This window comes from Rhinoderma darwinii, chromosome 6, assembly GCF_050947455.1.
Source record: "Rhinoderma darwinii isolate aRhiDar2 chromosome 6, aRhiDar2.hap1, whole genome shotgun sequence".
In the NCBI taxonomy this organism is placed as follows: domain Eukaryota; kingdom Metazoa; phylum Chordata; class Amphibia; order Anura; family Rhinodermatidae; genus Rhinoderma; species Rhinoderma darwinii.
The window spans coordinates 14,238,055-14,256,642 of NC_134692.1; the positions used below are offsets into that span (position 1 = coordinate 14,238,055).

General features: G+C 43.3%; 1 protein-coding gene across 3 annotated transcripts in view; it reads left to right on the forward strand.

The window, feature by feature from the left end:
• The window catches only part of RAB3GAP1 (RAB3 GTPase activating protein catalytic subunit 1), an 83,979-nt gene that overhangs the window by 39,822 nt on the left and 25,569 nt on the right, over positions 1–18,588 (forward strand). For 2 of the 3 annotated variants that reach the window (XM_075829198.1, XM_075829199.1), the window contains exons 12-17: positions 2,470–2,562; positions 5,089–5,258; positions 7,398–7,493; positions 9,602–9,774; positions 12,019–12,073; positions 12,163–12,525. In XM_075829198.1, coding sequence (XP_075685313.1) covers positions 2,470–2,562; positions 5,089–5,258; positions 7,398–7,493; positions 9,602–9,774; positions 12,019–12,073; positions 12,163–12,525 — 950 coding nt within the window. The remainder of the gene's footprint in view (positions 1–2,469; positions 2,563–5,088; positions 5,259–7,397; positions 7,494–9,601; positions 9,775–12,018; positions 12,074–12,162; positions 12,526–18,588) is intronic. The other variant, XM_075829200.1, reaches the window with a different exon arrangement.

Here is an 18,588-nt window from a genome sequence, read left to right on the forward strand (position 1 = left end):
GAATGTAACAAATTTATTAAACAAATAAGACAAACAATGTTATAAAAGCATAAAAGGGACAAGACTCTAGTACAAGTACATGGTATAATGGAGCGAGACAGAGCCCCCCTCAAAGTGCTGGATGATGTGTACACATTTGAAAGGCTATCATGAATAAATACAAGATCTATCATTAACCCAAAATGGGTTTAAATGCTGATAAATTATAATCCCATGTAAAAAATTCTAAATGGTAAAAGGGAGAGAAGAAAAAGTGTCAGCGCATAAGAATATAAATCCGTAACCAGCCTTACCCATAGCAGCAACAGGGAGGAGAGAGAAGCTCGCTCAACCACAATGACCCCAACGCGCGTTTCGCTACAAGTGCTTCCTCAGGGGGTATGTTGTGTCCTGATGGTGTCTAGCCTATAGATAGTGTAGAGACAGGTGTATCTACTACAAATTATCACCCCAACGAAAAACCGGCGCATGCCCCACTACCGGTTCCAAGCGCTGGAGTGCACATCCGGGTTTCCGACGCGTAATGGGAATTCCGGACATGCGCAGTGCGCCTAATGAATCGGAGGAGGCAATGCATCGCCGCCAGCCGCTACAGCACGCATGCGCACATCATCAGTGGCGAAGATAGATCGAAAGTAACAGCCCAAATCGATCGGAATCAGTCCCACTGAAAAAAAAGTACCCCAACCCCATATATTTACGTGTAGGGTAGTGTGGCAGCCCCTACTCAGAAGAAAGTTTAACTGGAAGTATGTCGCTAATAAAATTATAAAGGGGTTGATTTGAACCCTATAAATACATAGTGCTACAGAGTATAAATATAGTGAAAAGGGTATACAAGCGTATACCATTTTTATACCAGACCATTGCATTATATAAGATATTGATACAGAACATAATGTATCAAACAAATAATAATAAGATATATATATATAAATGAGGGAGAACGGGGAAGAGAGAGGCATTACATTAGGTCAAAGAAACAGAGTAACAGATCATTCTTTCCAAAATTCGTCATGGTGTGTATATTAAACGGGCTGTGGTCTGTTCTTCTCTATATCAGGCGGTCAGACATGGAGGAATAGTACTCAGAATACCTATAAACAACATATAATACAGAACACAATCCGTAAAAGAATCCACATAGCAGGGATTATAAAAAGGGAACAAAACTAAGTTTTTCATTGAGTCCGTGTGGTTTCATGGACCCCAACATGACAATCCATTTACACTCTTTTTGTGCCAAAACTCTCTTCACATTGCCACCCCTGATGCCACAATATATTCTATCAATACCCCGAACTGATAGCGTTCTGGGATTGCCGCCATGATACAATTTAAAATGCCTGGGTAAGGTCTTCAGGTGCTGTAAACACTAATGGTAGATTATGGTTTTTTTTTTACATTTGTTTCCAAGTTGCTTCATTTTTTTTGTTACTATAGAGGCTTTGAAGCAATAAAAACACCTTAAAGTGTAGCTAAACGTTTGACAAACTTGTTTGGATTGGTGGGGGTCCGAGCACTGAGACCTCCACCAATCGCTAGAACTAAGCAGCAGAAGCGCTCATGTGAGTGCTGAGCCAATTCGTGTCTGTTTGGCTTTTTACGGAAATAAATGTATCGGTGTACGGACTCAATAGAAAGTCTTTGAGCCCGTACTACGATACATCGGCTTTCCGGAAAAAGCCGTACAGACACGAAGCGGCTGAGAGCTCACACGAGCGCTTCAGCTGCTTCGTTCTAGCGATTGGTGGGGGTCTCGCTGCTCGGACCCCCACCAATCACTATGACATGACAGAAGTTTGTCAAACGCTTAGCTAAACTTTAAAGGTGTTTCCAGAACATCATTTTTTTTTTTATTTTTTTTTTTCCAAAAACCAATTACAAAAACAAACAAAAAAAAAACAAAAACCACCTTACCCTTACATACCCATCACTCACTGCTGTGTAAAGCCGGTGTCCTATGCAAACCGTAAATGCTCCAATATATCCTGTGGATTTGCCATAAATATCTACACCTACCGATATTTGGTCGGTGCAGCGAGCGCCAATCAATGAGACATCGTTGATCGACGCTCGTTTGCTCCTGTCACACGGAGCTATGGATGGGGACATTACTCCGATCGCTTGTCCCCATACGTTATTATCATGTCGGCAGCGCGTCTCCCTGTTTACACATGTGCTGCCGACATCGATAATCTTTTACTTTTTTAAAACGATACGATCAGCAGATGATCGAGCGTTTGCTCGTTCATCTGCTGATCGCTCCCCTGGTTACACAGGACAATTATCGGCACTGAGCGTTATATGAACGCTCGTCTGCACCATAATCGCCCGGTGTGAAACCCACTTAAGATTGGGTAAGATACTTGGTAGTTGTGTTGTTTCTTCGCTCATTTCCGTTACCACGGGTTTTCTGAATTGCTTCCTGATATGTTACAGTAATGCATCGTCACAATTTCTTTTTAGGTGATTTTGTCTCTGAGTTTTTTCGACTTTGTCGCCGCAAAGAATCCACTGATGAGATTCTCGGCAAATCTGCCTTTGAGGAAAATGGAAAAGGTAATCGTGGGAAAATGAACATGCGCGCATTCTTCTTAGCATAAGCAGGACTGAGTTTTATGTGGGCCGTTCCCCTCCCCCTAGTCAGGTGGTTTTGAGCCCCACAGGGGACAGGGACTAATGGGAGTGATGAAGCTGTGTACTGCGTTGATATATGTGCTGCCACTATGTAAGTAATGGGAAATAAATAAAATGAATCCTACAGTGGCCTGAAGTGGCCAAGGTGACCTCACCAGGGTGTTCAAAAATAAAAATAATGATAATCTTTATATAGCGCCAACATATTCCGCAGCACTATAAATCAGAGGGAACACGTACAGACAATATCAGACATTACATAGTCACAAAGCCAATGAACAATTAAAACGAGGAGTGAGGACCCTGATCACAAGAGCTTACAATCTATGAGGAGATAGAGGAGACACAAGAGGAGTGAGGACCCTGATCACAAGAGCTTATAATCTATGAGGAGATAGAGGAGACACAAGAGGAGTGAGGACCCTGATCACAAGAGCTTACAATCTATGAGGAGATAGAGGAGACACAAGAGGAGTGAGGACCTTGATCACAGGAGCTTACAATCTACGAGGAGATAGAGGAGACAGAAGAGGAATGTGGACCCTGATCACAAGAGCTTACAATCTATGAGGAGATAGAGGAGACAGAAGAGGAGTGAGGACCCTGATCACAAGAGCTTACAATCTATGAGGAGATAGGGGTGACACAAAATGTAAACCGTGCTTGTTCAGTACAATGGTCCGGCCATCTTTTATACACATGGGGTAGTAACATAAAGCTGCATGAGCCGGTCACCAGGCAGTCTCTGTGTATGACAGACATGAAGTGCATTAGGGGGCAAGGACTGTGGGGGATACTGCTGAATGAGGGGGTCAGGTTCTGATGAATAATGTAATAGGGGGCAGGAAAAGGAGGCAGATTAGGGAATGCTTTAGGCCTGTGTAAAAGATGTGTTGTCAAAGTACGTGTAAACTGTGGATGTTGAGAATTAATCTGATTGTCCGGGGCAGAACATTCCAGAGGACGGTGCAGCACGAGAGAAGTCTGAGACGGGAGTGGGAGGTTCGGATTAGGGTGGATGTTAATCTAAGGTCGTTGGCAGAACGTAGAGTGCGGGTAGGGTGGTAGACAGAGATGAGGGAGGAAATGTAAGGAGGTGCAGCACTGGGGAGAGCTTTGTGGGTGAGAGTAATAAGTTTAAATTGTATTCTTAAGTGAATGGGCAACCAGTGCAGTGACTGGCACAGGGTAGAGGCATTGGTGCAGTGACTGGCACAGGCTAGAGGCATTGGTGCAGTGACTGGCACAGGGTAGAGGCATTGGTGCAGTGACTGGCACAGGGTAGAGGCATTGGTGCAGTGACTAGCACAGGGTAGAGGCGTTGGTGCAGTGACTGGCACAGGGTAGAGGCATTGGTGCAGTGACTGGCACAGGGTAGAGGCATTGGTGCAGTGACTGGCACAGGGTAGAGGCGTTGGTGCAGTGACTGGCACAGGGTAGAGGCGTTGGTGCAGTGACTGGCACAGGGTAGAGGCATTGGTGCAGTGACTGGCACAGGGTAGAGGCATTGGTGCAGTGACTGGCACAGGGTAGAGGCATTGGTGCAGTGACTGGCACAGGGTAGAGGCATTGGTGCAGTGACTAGCACAGGGTAGAGGCATTGGTGCAATGACTGGCACAAGGTAGAGTTGTTGGTGTAGCGGTTTAGTTTAGTGACTGCCACAGGGTAGAGGCATTGGTGCAGGGACTGGCACAGGGTAGAGGCGTTGCTGTGGCAGTTTAGTGTAGTGACTGGCACAGGGTAGAGACATTGGTATAGTGGTTGGTCAGATAAGCTGATCACAGGGTGTCTTGCTGCTGTGAACCCCAACGATTGGCTGTATTTGCTGGCGAACCCAGCAGCAAGTGTTCAATTCTCCCTACAGCGCCACCACAGGGGAAAAGAAGCATTACATGGCTCCCATTAAAATCAATGGGCTTTCTGTGTGATACATAGACATGCTGAGTCCTCCAGAGTGAGAGACTCGGGCCATTTTTCACGGCATCCGAGTGGCACCTCTATTTTTCCACGAATCGGAGAGTCGGGTCTGTTTTCAGTGACCCAATTGACTCACTGAAATGAATGGGTCTGTGAAAACAGACCCGACTCTCCGATTCGTGGAAAGATAGATCATGTCCTATCTTTCTACGGATCACGGATAGCACTCGGATGGCACATGTGGGCAAGAGCCCTAATAGGTGAGGGTCCCAAACATGTCCCCCCTCTCTCTGAAGATACGATTTCTAGCCAGACAACTCCTTTAATGAGGCTACATTTGCATATTTTTACCTCTGATTACAGCTAGAGTTTTATCTAATATAATAATTAAAAAAATATTAGGTAGATGTAGGGGTTTGCAGTGAGGCAGAATGATCTGTTGCTAAGCAGCATCTCGCAGATCTTTCTAAATGAATACTTCTATGCAGTCGGGCTCCGCATTCAATGTCCTTTGTGTTCCCTCTTTATAGACGCAGCTGATATTAGCCAGGCTCTATCCAAGCTCACCGAGCCGGCACCAGTCCCCATACACAAGCTGTCTGTCACCGGCATGGTCAGCAGCGCCAGGAAGAAGATCCGCAAGCACCGAGGGGCAGATGAGACCCCGCTAAGCAGTGATGTCCTGAACGCTATTTTATTTGTAGGTTTCACATAGAAATGTTATATCTTCTATTTTTATATATATATTTTTTTTTTCTCCCCTATTCTCAACATGACCCTAATTTAACAAATTCAACTTCGCAGCTAATTCACGTGTTAATGAGGAGGTGCTGTAGTGTTGCTTGAGTGTGAATTAATCATATCTGTTGTTTACCTTGTTAGCGGTTCTGCCTCCTGTATATATCGGGTATGTTATAGCGTTAGAAACGTTTCTCTCTCTGCTCCTGAATCCTGGCAAATGCGTAATAGGGTTATTTTTACCCTGTGCAGATGTCATAATAATCAGCTAGAAGTCAGAGTGGATTACAGGAATATCTGTCTTATCGTGTCTATATTATTATCTCTCATCTCTCTATCATATCTATCTCAACGATGTCTGTCTGTCTATCCCAGGGGTCAGCAACCTTCGGCACGCCAGCTGTTGTGAAACTACAACTCCCAGCATGCGATGACAGCCAAAGACTTTATTACTCCAGCCATAACCTGTCAGGCCATTCTGGTAATTGTGGTTTCACAACAGCTGTAGTGCCGAAGGTTGCTGCCCCCTCTATCTATCTATCTATCTATCTATCTATCTATCTATCTATCTATCTATCTATCTATCTCTCTCATATCTATCTCATATCTATCTCATATCTATCTCATATCTATCTCATATCTATCTCATATCTATCTCATATCTATCTATCTGTCGGTCTGTCTCATTATCCATCGGTCTCATTACCTATCGGTCTCATTACCCATCGGTCTCATTACCTATCGGTCTCATTACCCATCGGTCTCATTACCCATCGGTCTCATTACCTATCGGTCTCATTACCTATCGGTCTCATTACCTATCGGTCTCATTACCTATCGGTCTCATTACCTATCGGTCTCATATCTTTCTGTCTGTGTTTTTGCAGATCGATAGATAGGTATGAGAGAGATTGTTAAGGAATTTCTTTTGTTCATAATGCTTCATCTCGCCAATAAAATTTTAGTTGACCGTTTTTTTTTTTTGTGTGTTTTTTTTTTTTTTTTGCCTAAAGCTACACTGCTTTGGACGTCATTGCCCACATTAAAGTGGTTTTGTGGGGACCAAAAATTATTAGCAGTGTAGTCCCTGCAGTATGTGATACACTCGCTAATATACATTCCGGTCCCCCGTCACGCTGATTATGAGGTTTTAATGGATTGATAAAGCGCTGGCGGGGGACCGGAAGTCTAGCGGCACAGACTTCCTTCATGATGACACGACTCTTTGTCATTTGACCGCCCCCGCTATACTTATGTAATCGCTGTACTACTGGTCCTGCTTGTACATAGAGTACAGCGGGGCGGGTCACATGACAAAGAGTCGTGTCGTCACGAAGAAAGAGTGTGCAACTAGACTTCCGGTCGCCCGGCAGCGCTATAAAAATCGATGAAAATCTCATAATCCGCACGTCGGTGGACCGGAATGTATATTAGCGAGTGTATCACATACTGCAGGGACTACACTGATAATAATTTTCGGTCCCCACATAACCACCTTAACCCATTAATATCAGTTAATTGTTGGAAGAACATTCTTACAACCTAATGTGTATGGGGTCCGCCTGACTCTCCCCCAACATCTGCTTTTAAGGAAAACATAGGTTGGTTGGACTTCAGCATGCCCTATCCTTTGTTCTTTTAGGAGATAAGTGGCACCTGAGTTGTCCGGCAGCAGCTTATCCCCCTCTCTGTAGCAGCAAACATACAGGCTTGGCCAATCTGGGTGTACGTGTCTATGATGGGACATCTAAAGTGTATAGAAAACTTTATCTGGAGTCAAAGGTTATGCTGCAGGTTTTAAAACTGCCCGGATTACCCTCTAATGGCTGGTAATCCGGAATCGGCAAAAGCTGAAGCCTGAGCGCACACACATGTATTTTCAGGTCTTAAAGGGGATCGTTACCCCCCGTATTTTTTCTATCTTTCTTTCTCACCCAATAGTCTGGAAAGTTTGGTAATCTGGCAATTGTTGGATACCATGAATACCAAATAAAAGATCTGCTACTACAAGGTCTTCCATCCACCGAATTCTTATAATGGAGACAGAGGTTTAATAAGTTATTACACGTGTGAACAGTCCGTTCTTTGCGTTTTCCTGCAGTTCCTGTTTCCAGATGCAAAATCCCTGGATGTAGCGGAGACCAGGACAAGCGGCTCTAATGGTGATAATGCGGCCCAGGCAGAGAACGAGGACTATGTAAGTTATATTCTAGGATAATCCTATGTGCAAACCACAAAGTGTTTAGACCACAAGAGAAAGATTTATCTGATTTTATCTTTAGATAAATGCTCTTTAAAGCATACGTTCACTTTTAAACTCAATTTAATAGTGTTGTGTGAGATCTAAAAGTATTTTTTTACCCCTTTAAAAACTGACATTTAATTATAACCACTGTAAAAACAAGTGTAGTAACTTTTAACATACTTTACATTACTTATCCTGCACTGATCCTGAGTTACATCCTGTGTTATACTCCAGAGCTGTACTCACTATTCTGCTGGAGGAGTCGCTGTGTACATACATTACTTATCCTGTACTGATCCTGAGTTACCGCCTGTATTATACTCCGGAGCTGCACTCCCTATTCTGCTGGTGGAGTCACTGTGTACATACATTACATTACTTATCCTGTACTGATCCTGAGTTACATCCTGTATTATACTCAAGAGCTGCACTCCCTATTCTGCTGGTGGAGTCACTGTGTACATACATTACATTACTTATCCTGTACTGATCCTGAGTTACATCCTGTATTATACTCAAGAGCTGCACTCCCTATTCTGCTGGTGGAGTCACTGTGTACATACATTACATTACTTATCCTGTACTGATCCTGAGTTACATCCTGTATTGTACTCCAGAGCTGCACTCGCTATTCTGCTGGTGGAGTCACTGTGTACATACATTACTTATCCTGTACTGATCCTGAGTTACCGCCTGTATTATACTCAAGAGCTGCACTCACTATTCTGCTGGTGGAGTCACTGTGTACATACATTACATTTACTTATCCTGTACTGATCCTGAGTTACATCCTGTATTGTACTCCAGAGCTGCACTCGCTATTCTGCTGGTGGAGTCACTGTGTACATACATTACATTACTTATCCTGTACTGATCCTGAGTTACATCCTATATTATACTCCAGAGCTGCACTCACTATTCTGCTGGTGGAGTCACTGTGTACATACATTACATTACTTATCCTGTACTGATCCTGAGTTATATCCTGTATTATACTCCAGAGCTGCACTCACTATTCTGCTGGTGGAGTCACTGTGTACATACATTACATTACTTATCCTGTACTGATCCTGAGTTCCATCCTGTATTATACTCCAGAGCTGCACTCACTATTCTGCTGGTAGTCACTGTATACATACATTACTTATTCTGTACTGATCCTGAGTTACATCCAGTATTATGCTCCAGAGCAGCACTCACTATTCTGCTGGTGGAGTCCCTGTGTACATATATTACATTACTTATCCTGTACTGATCCTGAGTTACATCCAGTATTATGCTCCAGAGCAGCACTCACTATTCTGCTGGTGGAGTCACTGTGTACATACATTACTTATCCTGTACTGATCCTGAGTTACATCCAGTATTATGCTCCAGAGCAGCACTCGCTATTCTGCTGGTGGAGTCACTGTGTACATACATTACATTACTTATCTTGTACAGATCCTGAGTTACATCCTGTATTATACTCCAGAGCTGCACTCACTATTCTGCTGGAGCAGTCACTGTCTACATACATTACATTACTTATCCTGTACTGATCCTGAGTTACATCCTGTATTATACTCCAGAGCAGCACTCCCTATTCTGCTGGTGGAGTGACTGTGTACATTATATTACACCTTTTCAAAACTGTGAAAACACAATAAATAGACCGCATACTTTGTGCACTTTTTTTGTGTGGCACCTCTGCACTTTTTTTTGCACTTGGAGTGATAGAGAGCACAACTCGAACTTTAAAAAAAAAAAAAAAACACATAATAAATTTGACCATGCACATGTTTTTTTCCAGAAATCTCCCCCAATATGTCCTAAAATTAATTTTCTTCTCTGCTATAGATCTGTTTTTTGTCACTACATAAATTCTAAGAATATCTTCCTACTGTCGCTTTAAATGAGATCCAGATTTTATTTAGCCGGAGCTCAGTTCTGAAATTTTGAATATTCCAAGCCATCTGTCCTTGGCTATTAGACGAACTCATTTGTAATGCAACAATGCTCAAATTATTGTAAAGTGCTTGAATTATGTATGCCTGGTGTAATTGTTTCTCTGTGCGCAGAACCTGTACAGCCAGCTCAAGTCGGCACCATCCGACAGCCTGACGTACAAGCTGGCACTGTGTCTCTGTATGGTCAACTTCTACCATGGAGGGGTGCGAGGGGTGGCACACTTGTGGCAAGAGTTTGTTCTGGAGATGCGCTATCGGTGGGAGAACAATTATCTTGTCCCCGGGTGGGTATATTAAGCACCATCTGACGTAATGTTATATTCTGTTTTATGCCTTATGCAAAGGAGTCATGTAACGGTTACGGTTCTCTGTAAATATTCACAGCACAGCATGGGTTTAAAGAGGATTTCTAGGTTATGTCTATGCATATCCATAGCAGCTTATAAAAGAGGTGCAGCGTGTTATAAGAGGAGCTGATAATGTCAGTCACACATATGTATGTAACACTTTCTAAAGGGTCCTAGCACTGGAGATAGGAGATAAACTAGTAACCATGGGGGCAAACGCCAGAGTCAGCATCTCTCTAGACGAAAATGGTAACTCCCACTTGTTAATTTATTCATACATTACCAAGAGGATTAATAGAGGAACGCCACAATGCAGAGTTCTATACTACACCACTATACTACACCACACAGGAGAGCTGACAGCTCCTCTATACTACACCACACATGAGAGCTGACAGCTCCTCTATACTACACCACACAGGAGAATTGACGGCTCCTCTATACTACACCACACAGGAGAGCTGACAGCTCCCCTATATTACACCACACAGGAGATCTGACAGCTCCTCTATACTACACCACACAGAAGAGCTGACAGCTCCTCTATACTACTCCACACTGGAGAGCTGACAGATCCTCTATACTACACCACACAGGAGAGCTGACAGATCCTCTATACTATACCACACAGGAGAGCTGACAGCTCCTCTATACTACACCACACAGGAGAGCTGACAGCTCCTCTATACTACACCACACACAGGAGAGCTGACAGATCCTCCATACTACACCACATAGGAGAGCTGACAGCTCCTCTACACTACACCACACAAGAGAGCTGACAGCTCCTCTATACTACACCACACAGGAGAACTGACAGCTCCTCTATACTACACCACACAGGAGAGCTGACAGCTCCTCTATACTACACCACACAGGAGAGCTGACAGCTCCTCTATACTACTCCACACAGGAGAGCTGACAGATCCTCTATACTACACCACACAGGAGAGCTGCCAGGTCCTCTATACTACACCACACAGGAGAACTGACAGCTCCTCTATACTACACCACACAGGAGAGCGGACAGATCCTCTATACTACACCACACAGGAGAACTCACAGATCCTCTATACTACACCACACAGGAGAGATGACAGCTCCCCTATACTACACCACACAGGAGAGCTGACAGCTCCTCTATACTACACCACACAGGAGAGCTGACAGATCCTCTATACTACACCACACAGGAGAGCTGCCAGGTCCTCTATACTACACCACACAGGAGAACTGACAGCTCCTCTATACTACACCACACAGGAGAGCTGACAGCTCCTCTATACTACACCACACACAGGAGAGCTGACAGATCCTCTATGCTACACCACACAGGAGAGCTGACAGCTCCTCCTATACTACACCACACAGGAGAGATGACAGATCCTCTATACTACACCACACAGGAGAGCTGACAGCTCCTCTATACTACACCACACAGGAGAGCTGACAGATCCTCTATACTACACCACACAGGAGAGCTGACAGCTCCTCTATACTACACCACACACAGGAGAGCTGACAGATCCTCTATACTACACCACACACAGGAGAGCTGACAGATCCTCTATACTACACCACACACAGGAGAGCTGACAGATCCTCTATACTACACCACACAGGAGAGCTGACAGCTCCTCTATACTACACCACACAGGAGAGCTGATAGATCCTCTATACTACACCACACAGGAGAGCTGACAGCTCCTCTATACTACACCACACACAGGAGAGCTGACAGATCCTCTATACTACACCACACAGGAGAGCTGACAGCTCCTCTATACTACACCACACAGGAGAGCTGACAGATCCTCTATACTACACCACACAGGAGAGCTGACAGCTCCTCTATACTACACCACACAGGAGAGCTGACCGCTCCTCTATACTACACCACACAGGAGAGATGACAGATCCTCTATACTACACCACACAGCAGAGCTGACAGATCCTCTATACTACACCACACAGGAGAGCTGACAGATCCTCTATACTACACCACACAGGAGAGCTGACAGATCCTCTATACAACACCACATAGGAGAGCTGACAGATCCTCTATACTACACCACACAGGAGAGCTGACAGATCCTCTTTAAATTGCTTCTGGAACCCGTGTAGAGTATTTGAATAGTGACATGTGTGAGGATCTTAATGTTCCTTTTCTTTTTTCTCTAGATTAAGTAATGGACCTCCAGATCTGAAATGCTGCCTGCTCCACCAGAAGCTCCAGGTATGTTTTCTATTTCCTGTGTAATGCAGATGTTTTCAACCTTGGCTACAGCTTTGAGATAACTCTAAATCTTTCTTACTGCTCTTCAGATGCTAAACTGCTGCATTGAGAGGAAGAAGGCGAGAGAAGACGGCAAAAAGGGGAACACTCCAGACTTCTCCTCAGACTCAACTCTCCATAGGCCAGCAAGTAATTCAATGAACTCCATAGCAGAGTCTGAGAAAACCAAGTACGAGGTTGGTAAGTCCTGGGACTCTTGGAGTGACAGCGAGGAGGAGTTTTTTGAGTGTCACAGTGACACCGAGGAATTGAAAGAAAGCGGACAGGAAGCAGCAAAGAAGCCAAGCAAGGAGGAGGCGAAGGAGACGCTGAAACCTGATGGTCGCTTACACCAGTATGGAAACCTGACCTTACTACACACTGGAGAGCCGCTCTATATTCCTATTACACAGGTACAATCTGTATTCCTTATTTCATCATGGTTTTACATTTGTAGACTTTTCCCTTCTTAAACTTAAAAACCTAAAACTACAAGAAACTGATGACACTGTCAATAAAAAAATTAAAATAAAATTATATATATATGAAAATTGATCAATAATTAATTCTGGACGTTTTCCATGTGGGGAATCGTTCAATCATAGCAGGTTTCTTGTGTCCCTATTAGGATATATGGACATTGGTAAAGTGCGAGACCCCCTCTACTGAGAGGGAAACCCACTAGATTGAGCGATTCCTGCTCTTGAGGACATTAATTCTTCTGCAGCCACTGCAGGGGAAATTTGCGACTGCCTCCCACTTCCCCAGCGATATCAGCTGGTCACTGGTGTTTCAGAAGCCAGACCTGCAGCAGTGGCGTCTGGGGGTCTTTGAGCTGGGACAAATCCTTTGGGAAATTTATAGCACCGCTACCCCAAATGTTGCATTTTTGAGAGTTGGGATCTGTATGTATCCGCTTTGGGCTGCTGTGAGCAATACTATGCAGTGACTAAAGATGAGCGAATTTCCCGCAAAAATTGTTTCCGAACCAATTCTATCGAATCCGCCCCGAAATTCGATTTGGTCCGAATAAATTCACCACGATTTGCAAGTGCCCTATTTGCACTGTCTGACACTCTGAAGTCTTCGAGGATTGTATCTAAGATTGTACAGTCCTAGAAGACATCAGGGAATCAAGCAAAGCAATCGAGACACATCAATGATTCCACACCAAAACAAAAAAAATCCAATAGTCACTGGTCTGTAGCGACGTTTGTGATTGGCCGCAGCAATCACATGAGACAAAACGATGTGATCTCAGGGGACTGGCACGGACGCGTCGCTACGGGAGACCAGGGGTAGTGGTGAGTATGGTACTTTTTTTTTTTTTTAAATCTTTAAAATACTTTTTCTGTTTCATTCACTGTGAACCCAAAAATGTGAGGATTTTGTTGAATCTGAAACTTGGAAAATTCAGACTAAATTAGATTCGTGCCGAATCGGTTTGCTCATCTGTAGCAGTGACCCCACCATATTCAGGCCGAGGGGAGTCATTTTAAGCTTTTGCATGTTGCGTTGTAGAACTTTTTGAACCTTTTAGTTATTATATAATGTATTGTATAAGTGACAGTCTCTCCCTTTTTACCTCTCTGGCGTCTTTTTTTTATATGCAGACAGTATAGGTTTTTACTAAAATTTTCTATAAATCCTTTATTCTTCCTGAACGACAGAAAACCTTGTTGCTAATGATTAATGAAGCACATTTTTTTTTTTTTATGTACCTATTAAAGCTGAACATCTACGTGCACGGTATATTATCCGCAGCATAAAGCTTCTGTCCAATCAGAGAGCTTCTATTATGTCGGCGGAAGACGTGGCTTCGATTTCACTGATGTGATTTTGCAGATCCTATTGTGAACGCTGCATTGTGTAATAAAGTCGTCTCACACTTACCAGACAATGCGAAACTTTCTCAAGGTGTCGTCGCCCACTTAGAGACATTTTAATAAACGATCAATCTATCCACGTGTTATGTAACGCCCCCTATAGAATGCAGGATCGAGAAGTGTTTAAGCTGTAAATCTAATAAATGATTGTAAATCCACTGGAAAAATAACAGAAAAAAAAGGGATATTTATGACGCGTGCTGGCCATTTTAAGAGGCCACATTTATCTTACATAATTCTTGTTATTGTCCAACAAATTAGCATACGCAGTGTATGTGTTTACTACTGCTTATGATTACAATGGTGGAAAACGGCCTTCAAGGGCTCACTGGTTCATATCCTTTACCTGTGTATAGTAGTATATTCCACCAGCAGAACTGTGAGTGCAGCTCTGGAGTATAATAGAAGATATAACTCAGGATCAGTACAGGATAAGTAATGTAATGTATGTACACCGTGACTCCACCAGCAGAATAGTGAGTGCAGCTCTGGAGTATAATACAGGATGTAACTCGGGATCAGTACAGGATAAGTAATGTATGTACACAGTGACTCCACCAGCAGAATAGTGAGTGCAGCTCTGGAGTATAATAGAAGATATAACTCAGGATCAGTACAGGATAAGTAATGTAATGTATGTACACCGTGACTCCACCAGCAGAATAGTGAGTGCAGCTCTGGAGTATAATACAGGATGTAACTCAGGATCAGTACAGGATAAGTAATGTAATGTATGTACACAGTGACTCCACCAGCAGAATAGTGAGTGCAGCTCTGGAGTATAATACAGGATGTAACTCAGGATTAGTACAGGATAAGTAATGTAATGTATGTACACAGTGACTCCACCAGCAGAATAGTGAGTGCAGCTCTGGAGTATAATACAGGATGTAACTCAGGATCAGTACTGGATAAGTAATGTATGTACACAGTGACTCCACCAGCAGAATAGTGAGTGCAGCTCTGGAGTATAATACAGGATGTAACTCAGGATCAGTACAGGATAAGTAATGTAATGTATGTACACAGTGACTCCACCAGCAGAATAGTGAGAGCAGCTCTGGAGTATAATGCAGGATGTAACTCCGGATCAGTACAGGATAAGTCATGTAATGTATGTACACATTGACTCCACCAGCAGAATAGTGAGTGCAGCTCTGGAGTATATTACAGGATGTAACTCCGTATCAGTAAAGGATATGTAATGTATGTACACAGTGACTCCACCAGCAGAATAGTGAGTGCAGCTCTGGAGTATAATACAGGATATAACTCAGGATCAGTACAGGATAAGTAATGTAATGTATGTACACAGTGACTCCACCAGCAGAATAGTGAGTGCAGCTCTGGAGTATAATACAGGATGTAACTCAGGATCAGTACAGGATAAGTAATGTAATGTATGTACACATTGACTCCACCAGCAGAATAGCGAGTGCAGCTCTGGAGTATAATACAGGATGTAACTCAGGATCAGTACAGGATAAGTAATGTAATGTATGTACACAGTGACTCCACCAGCAGAATAGTGAGTGCAGCTCTGGAGTATAATACAGGATATAACTCAGGATCAGTACAGGATAAGTAATGTATGTACACAGTGACTCCACCAGCAGAATGGTGAGTGCAGCTCTGGAGTATAATACAGGATATAACTCAGGATCAGTACAGGATAAGTAATGTAATGTATGTACACATTGACTCCACCAGCAGAATAGCGAGTGCAGCTCTGGAGTATGATACAGGATATAACTCAGGATCAGTACAGGATAAGTAATGTATGTACACAGTGACTCCACCAGCAGAATAGTGAGTGCAGCTCTGGAGTATAATACAGTCTGTAGATCAGTACAAAATAAGTATTGTATGTACATGGTAACTGAAAACTGAACTTTATTAACTCCATATATAAATTGAATAATGATGGACATACCCTTAACTTATTACCATTTCCTTTGGGCCATGAGACGCACTTGTGTTTATATCTACAATGTTCTCTCCACGGTGACTTGTTTCACCATTTTCCTCAGAACTTACAGTAACTTTCAGAAAACGTTCGGCCTCCGGATAATTAGCGGCGGGGGAACAATGTGAGTAGCTTTTCAGAAGTTGTTGTCCACATTTTTGACTCGTGTTTGTACGACGGCGTTCTATAATCTCAGACATTTTAAGCCTCGTCGCCTGTAATTGGTTCCATCCATTGTGCAAAATCATTTACTTGATCGTTTCGTTTTAATTTGACAGCAATATCTCGTTTAAGTGCTGGAATTAAAGGGCGATAATTTCACTTTATTATGGCACCGGCTGGGAACTGTTTAATGTAAAGAAAGATTCCCAAACAAGTGAAATGAAATTGCAGATTTTTCGAGCTGGCTGGAAATGCATTAGTGATTTAAGAGAAAATTATAAGCTGCGTAACATTAATTACTCCTATGTGAAACGGAAGAACCTTGGGGTAGACACGTCAACGTCGTCTATAAAATTATAATCTGCAGCACTATCTGTCAATTTTCGGTATATTGTTTCAAATTTTTGTTTTGCACTATAGTAAAACTTTTTCGACAAAGTATACAGAACATTAAGGCTCTGTTCACACTGCTGCTAGAGGTTGTGTTCGGTGCCGCCGCGGCAGTCCCAACATATTTGACAGGAAGAATAGCGCTGCAGACGACGGATTCTCTACGACTGAAACATGAAGGAATCCTTAAAACAATAAGGAGTCCGTCGGGCATTGGTGGGTCCGTCCTGTGACTGATCCCGCTATCTGTTTGGTTTACTTAAAGGGGTTGTCCACCTTCTGACAACTGAACATCGGATAGATCATCAGTATATCATCGGTGCGGGTCCGGAAGCAGTTGGCTCTGTATATAGCATAGTGGCCGTGCTGCAGAACTGCAGGTCCGCTCCTATTCACTTGAATACAGCACTGCAGCTCGGCCGCTATTCTGTGGCCGGAGCCAACTGCTTCCGGCATGTATGTCCGGTGCACGGAGGCAGCGGACCAGCTGATCTGTGCGGGGCCCGGGTGTTTTACCCCCACAAATCATGTACTGACGACCTATCCGGTGGATGGGTCATCAGTTGGCAGAAGCTGGAAAACCGCTTTAATAAACGGATACCACAATGCAAGTCTGAACAAGAGCCTACCAAGAGATATCCACGCGATCTGCATATTACTCTATGGAGGAGAAAGGTCGATTCTACATTTTAAAATCGCTCAAAAGTCCCATCAAGTAGGAATTTTAAAAAAAATTGCTAGCAAGTCGTTTGATTGAAGCGATTCTGAGGTTTTCAGGTGACGCAATTCCATTGGGCAGCGATTTCTGAACACCTTTTCGTAGTGCCCTGCACCTATACTCCCTGGTTATACACAATCAAATCTCATCTGAGAGTTTGCTGCAATTGTGTCCAGTCTAGACAATCATCCCTGAGGTAAACAGCCGGGATTCAGGCTGATACATTGGACCTTTACTGATACGTTGTAACAAATCATCAGGATAGGAGAAGTTTACAGTCCACTGGTCGCCACTGCTCATGGTGTCCGTTTTTTGTTTTTATACATTCCGAGAGCAATAATTTTTTATTTTTATGTCAATGCAGTCGTATGAGAAATAGTTTTTTGCGGAGTTAGTTGTAGTTTTTTAACCGCACCCTTTTGGGCTTCATATAATTTATTGAATAACGTTTTTATTTTTATTTTTTTATGGTCGGGAAAAGCAGCAATTTCACTATTTTATTTTTCTCATAGTACTCGTCGTTACGGATGCAGTTCTACCAATTATGTGTGATATTTTTTTTTAAATAAAAACACGCTTTATTTTTATTCTTTTTACTTATACATGTTTTTTCCAGTAACCGTTATTTTAACTTTTATGTATTTTTTTTTTGTAGTCCCACTATGGAACTTGACCGTGCTTTCCTATGATTGCTCAGATAATGCACTGCTTTATGTGTGTATTATGCCTGGCAATGTTACACTGACAGGTAGCCTATTAGGTTCGGCCTCCGGGCATTGTTAGGCCCCCGGCTGCCATCGCAACCCAATGGGAGCCACCTCCAGCTTTAAAATTACTATGGTGCCTAAAAATTGAAAGGTTTAATTAGCCGGGATCAGAGCAGATTCCTATCCCAGCTCCTGCATCAGGGTGTCGCAGACATAGCTCCTAAGTCTGAACCATCCCCGCGCCGTAATACTACGATATGCTGCGTTCACTACCCGCTACCACTGCTGTACTATTGTCTTGCGAAAAGGGATTAATCTTATTCAGTTCATTCATTTTTAAATCCGGCTTCTGTATTTGGCATAGCAAAATTTTGGTAAAATTTGTAAACCTTTATTTACTGCTCCCCAGGAAACGGCATAGTTTCTAGTCACCTGCTCGTACAGTAATGGCTCCGTCCAGGCTGTCACTTCTCTGCCGTGCCTTGTACACGAGGACTGCGTTCAGTCTGGTATAGTACCGGACGAGCTGTAATCAGGACCTATTTAAAGCTCACCCTGAAACCAAAAACCATTACCGGTGCCCCGCCGAGCGTAGGCCTTGATTTGTGGCCGCTACAACTCGTTCTGTATAAGGAAATCTCCATCTC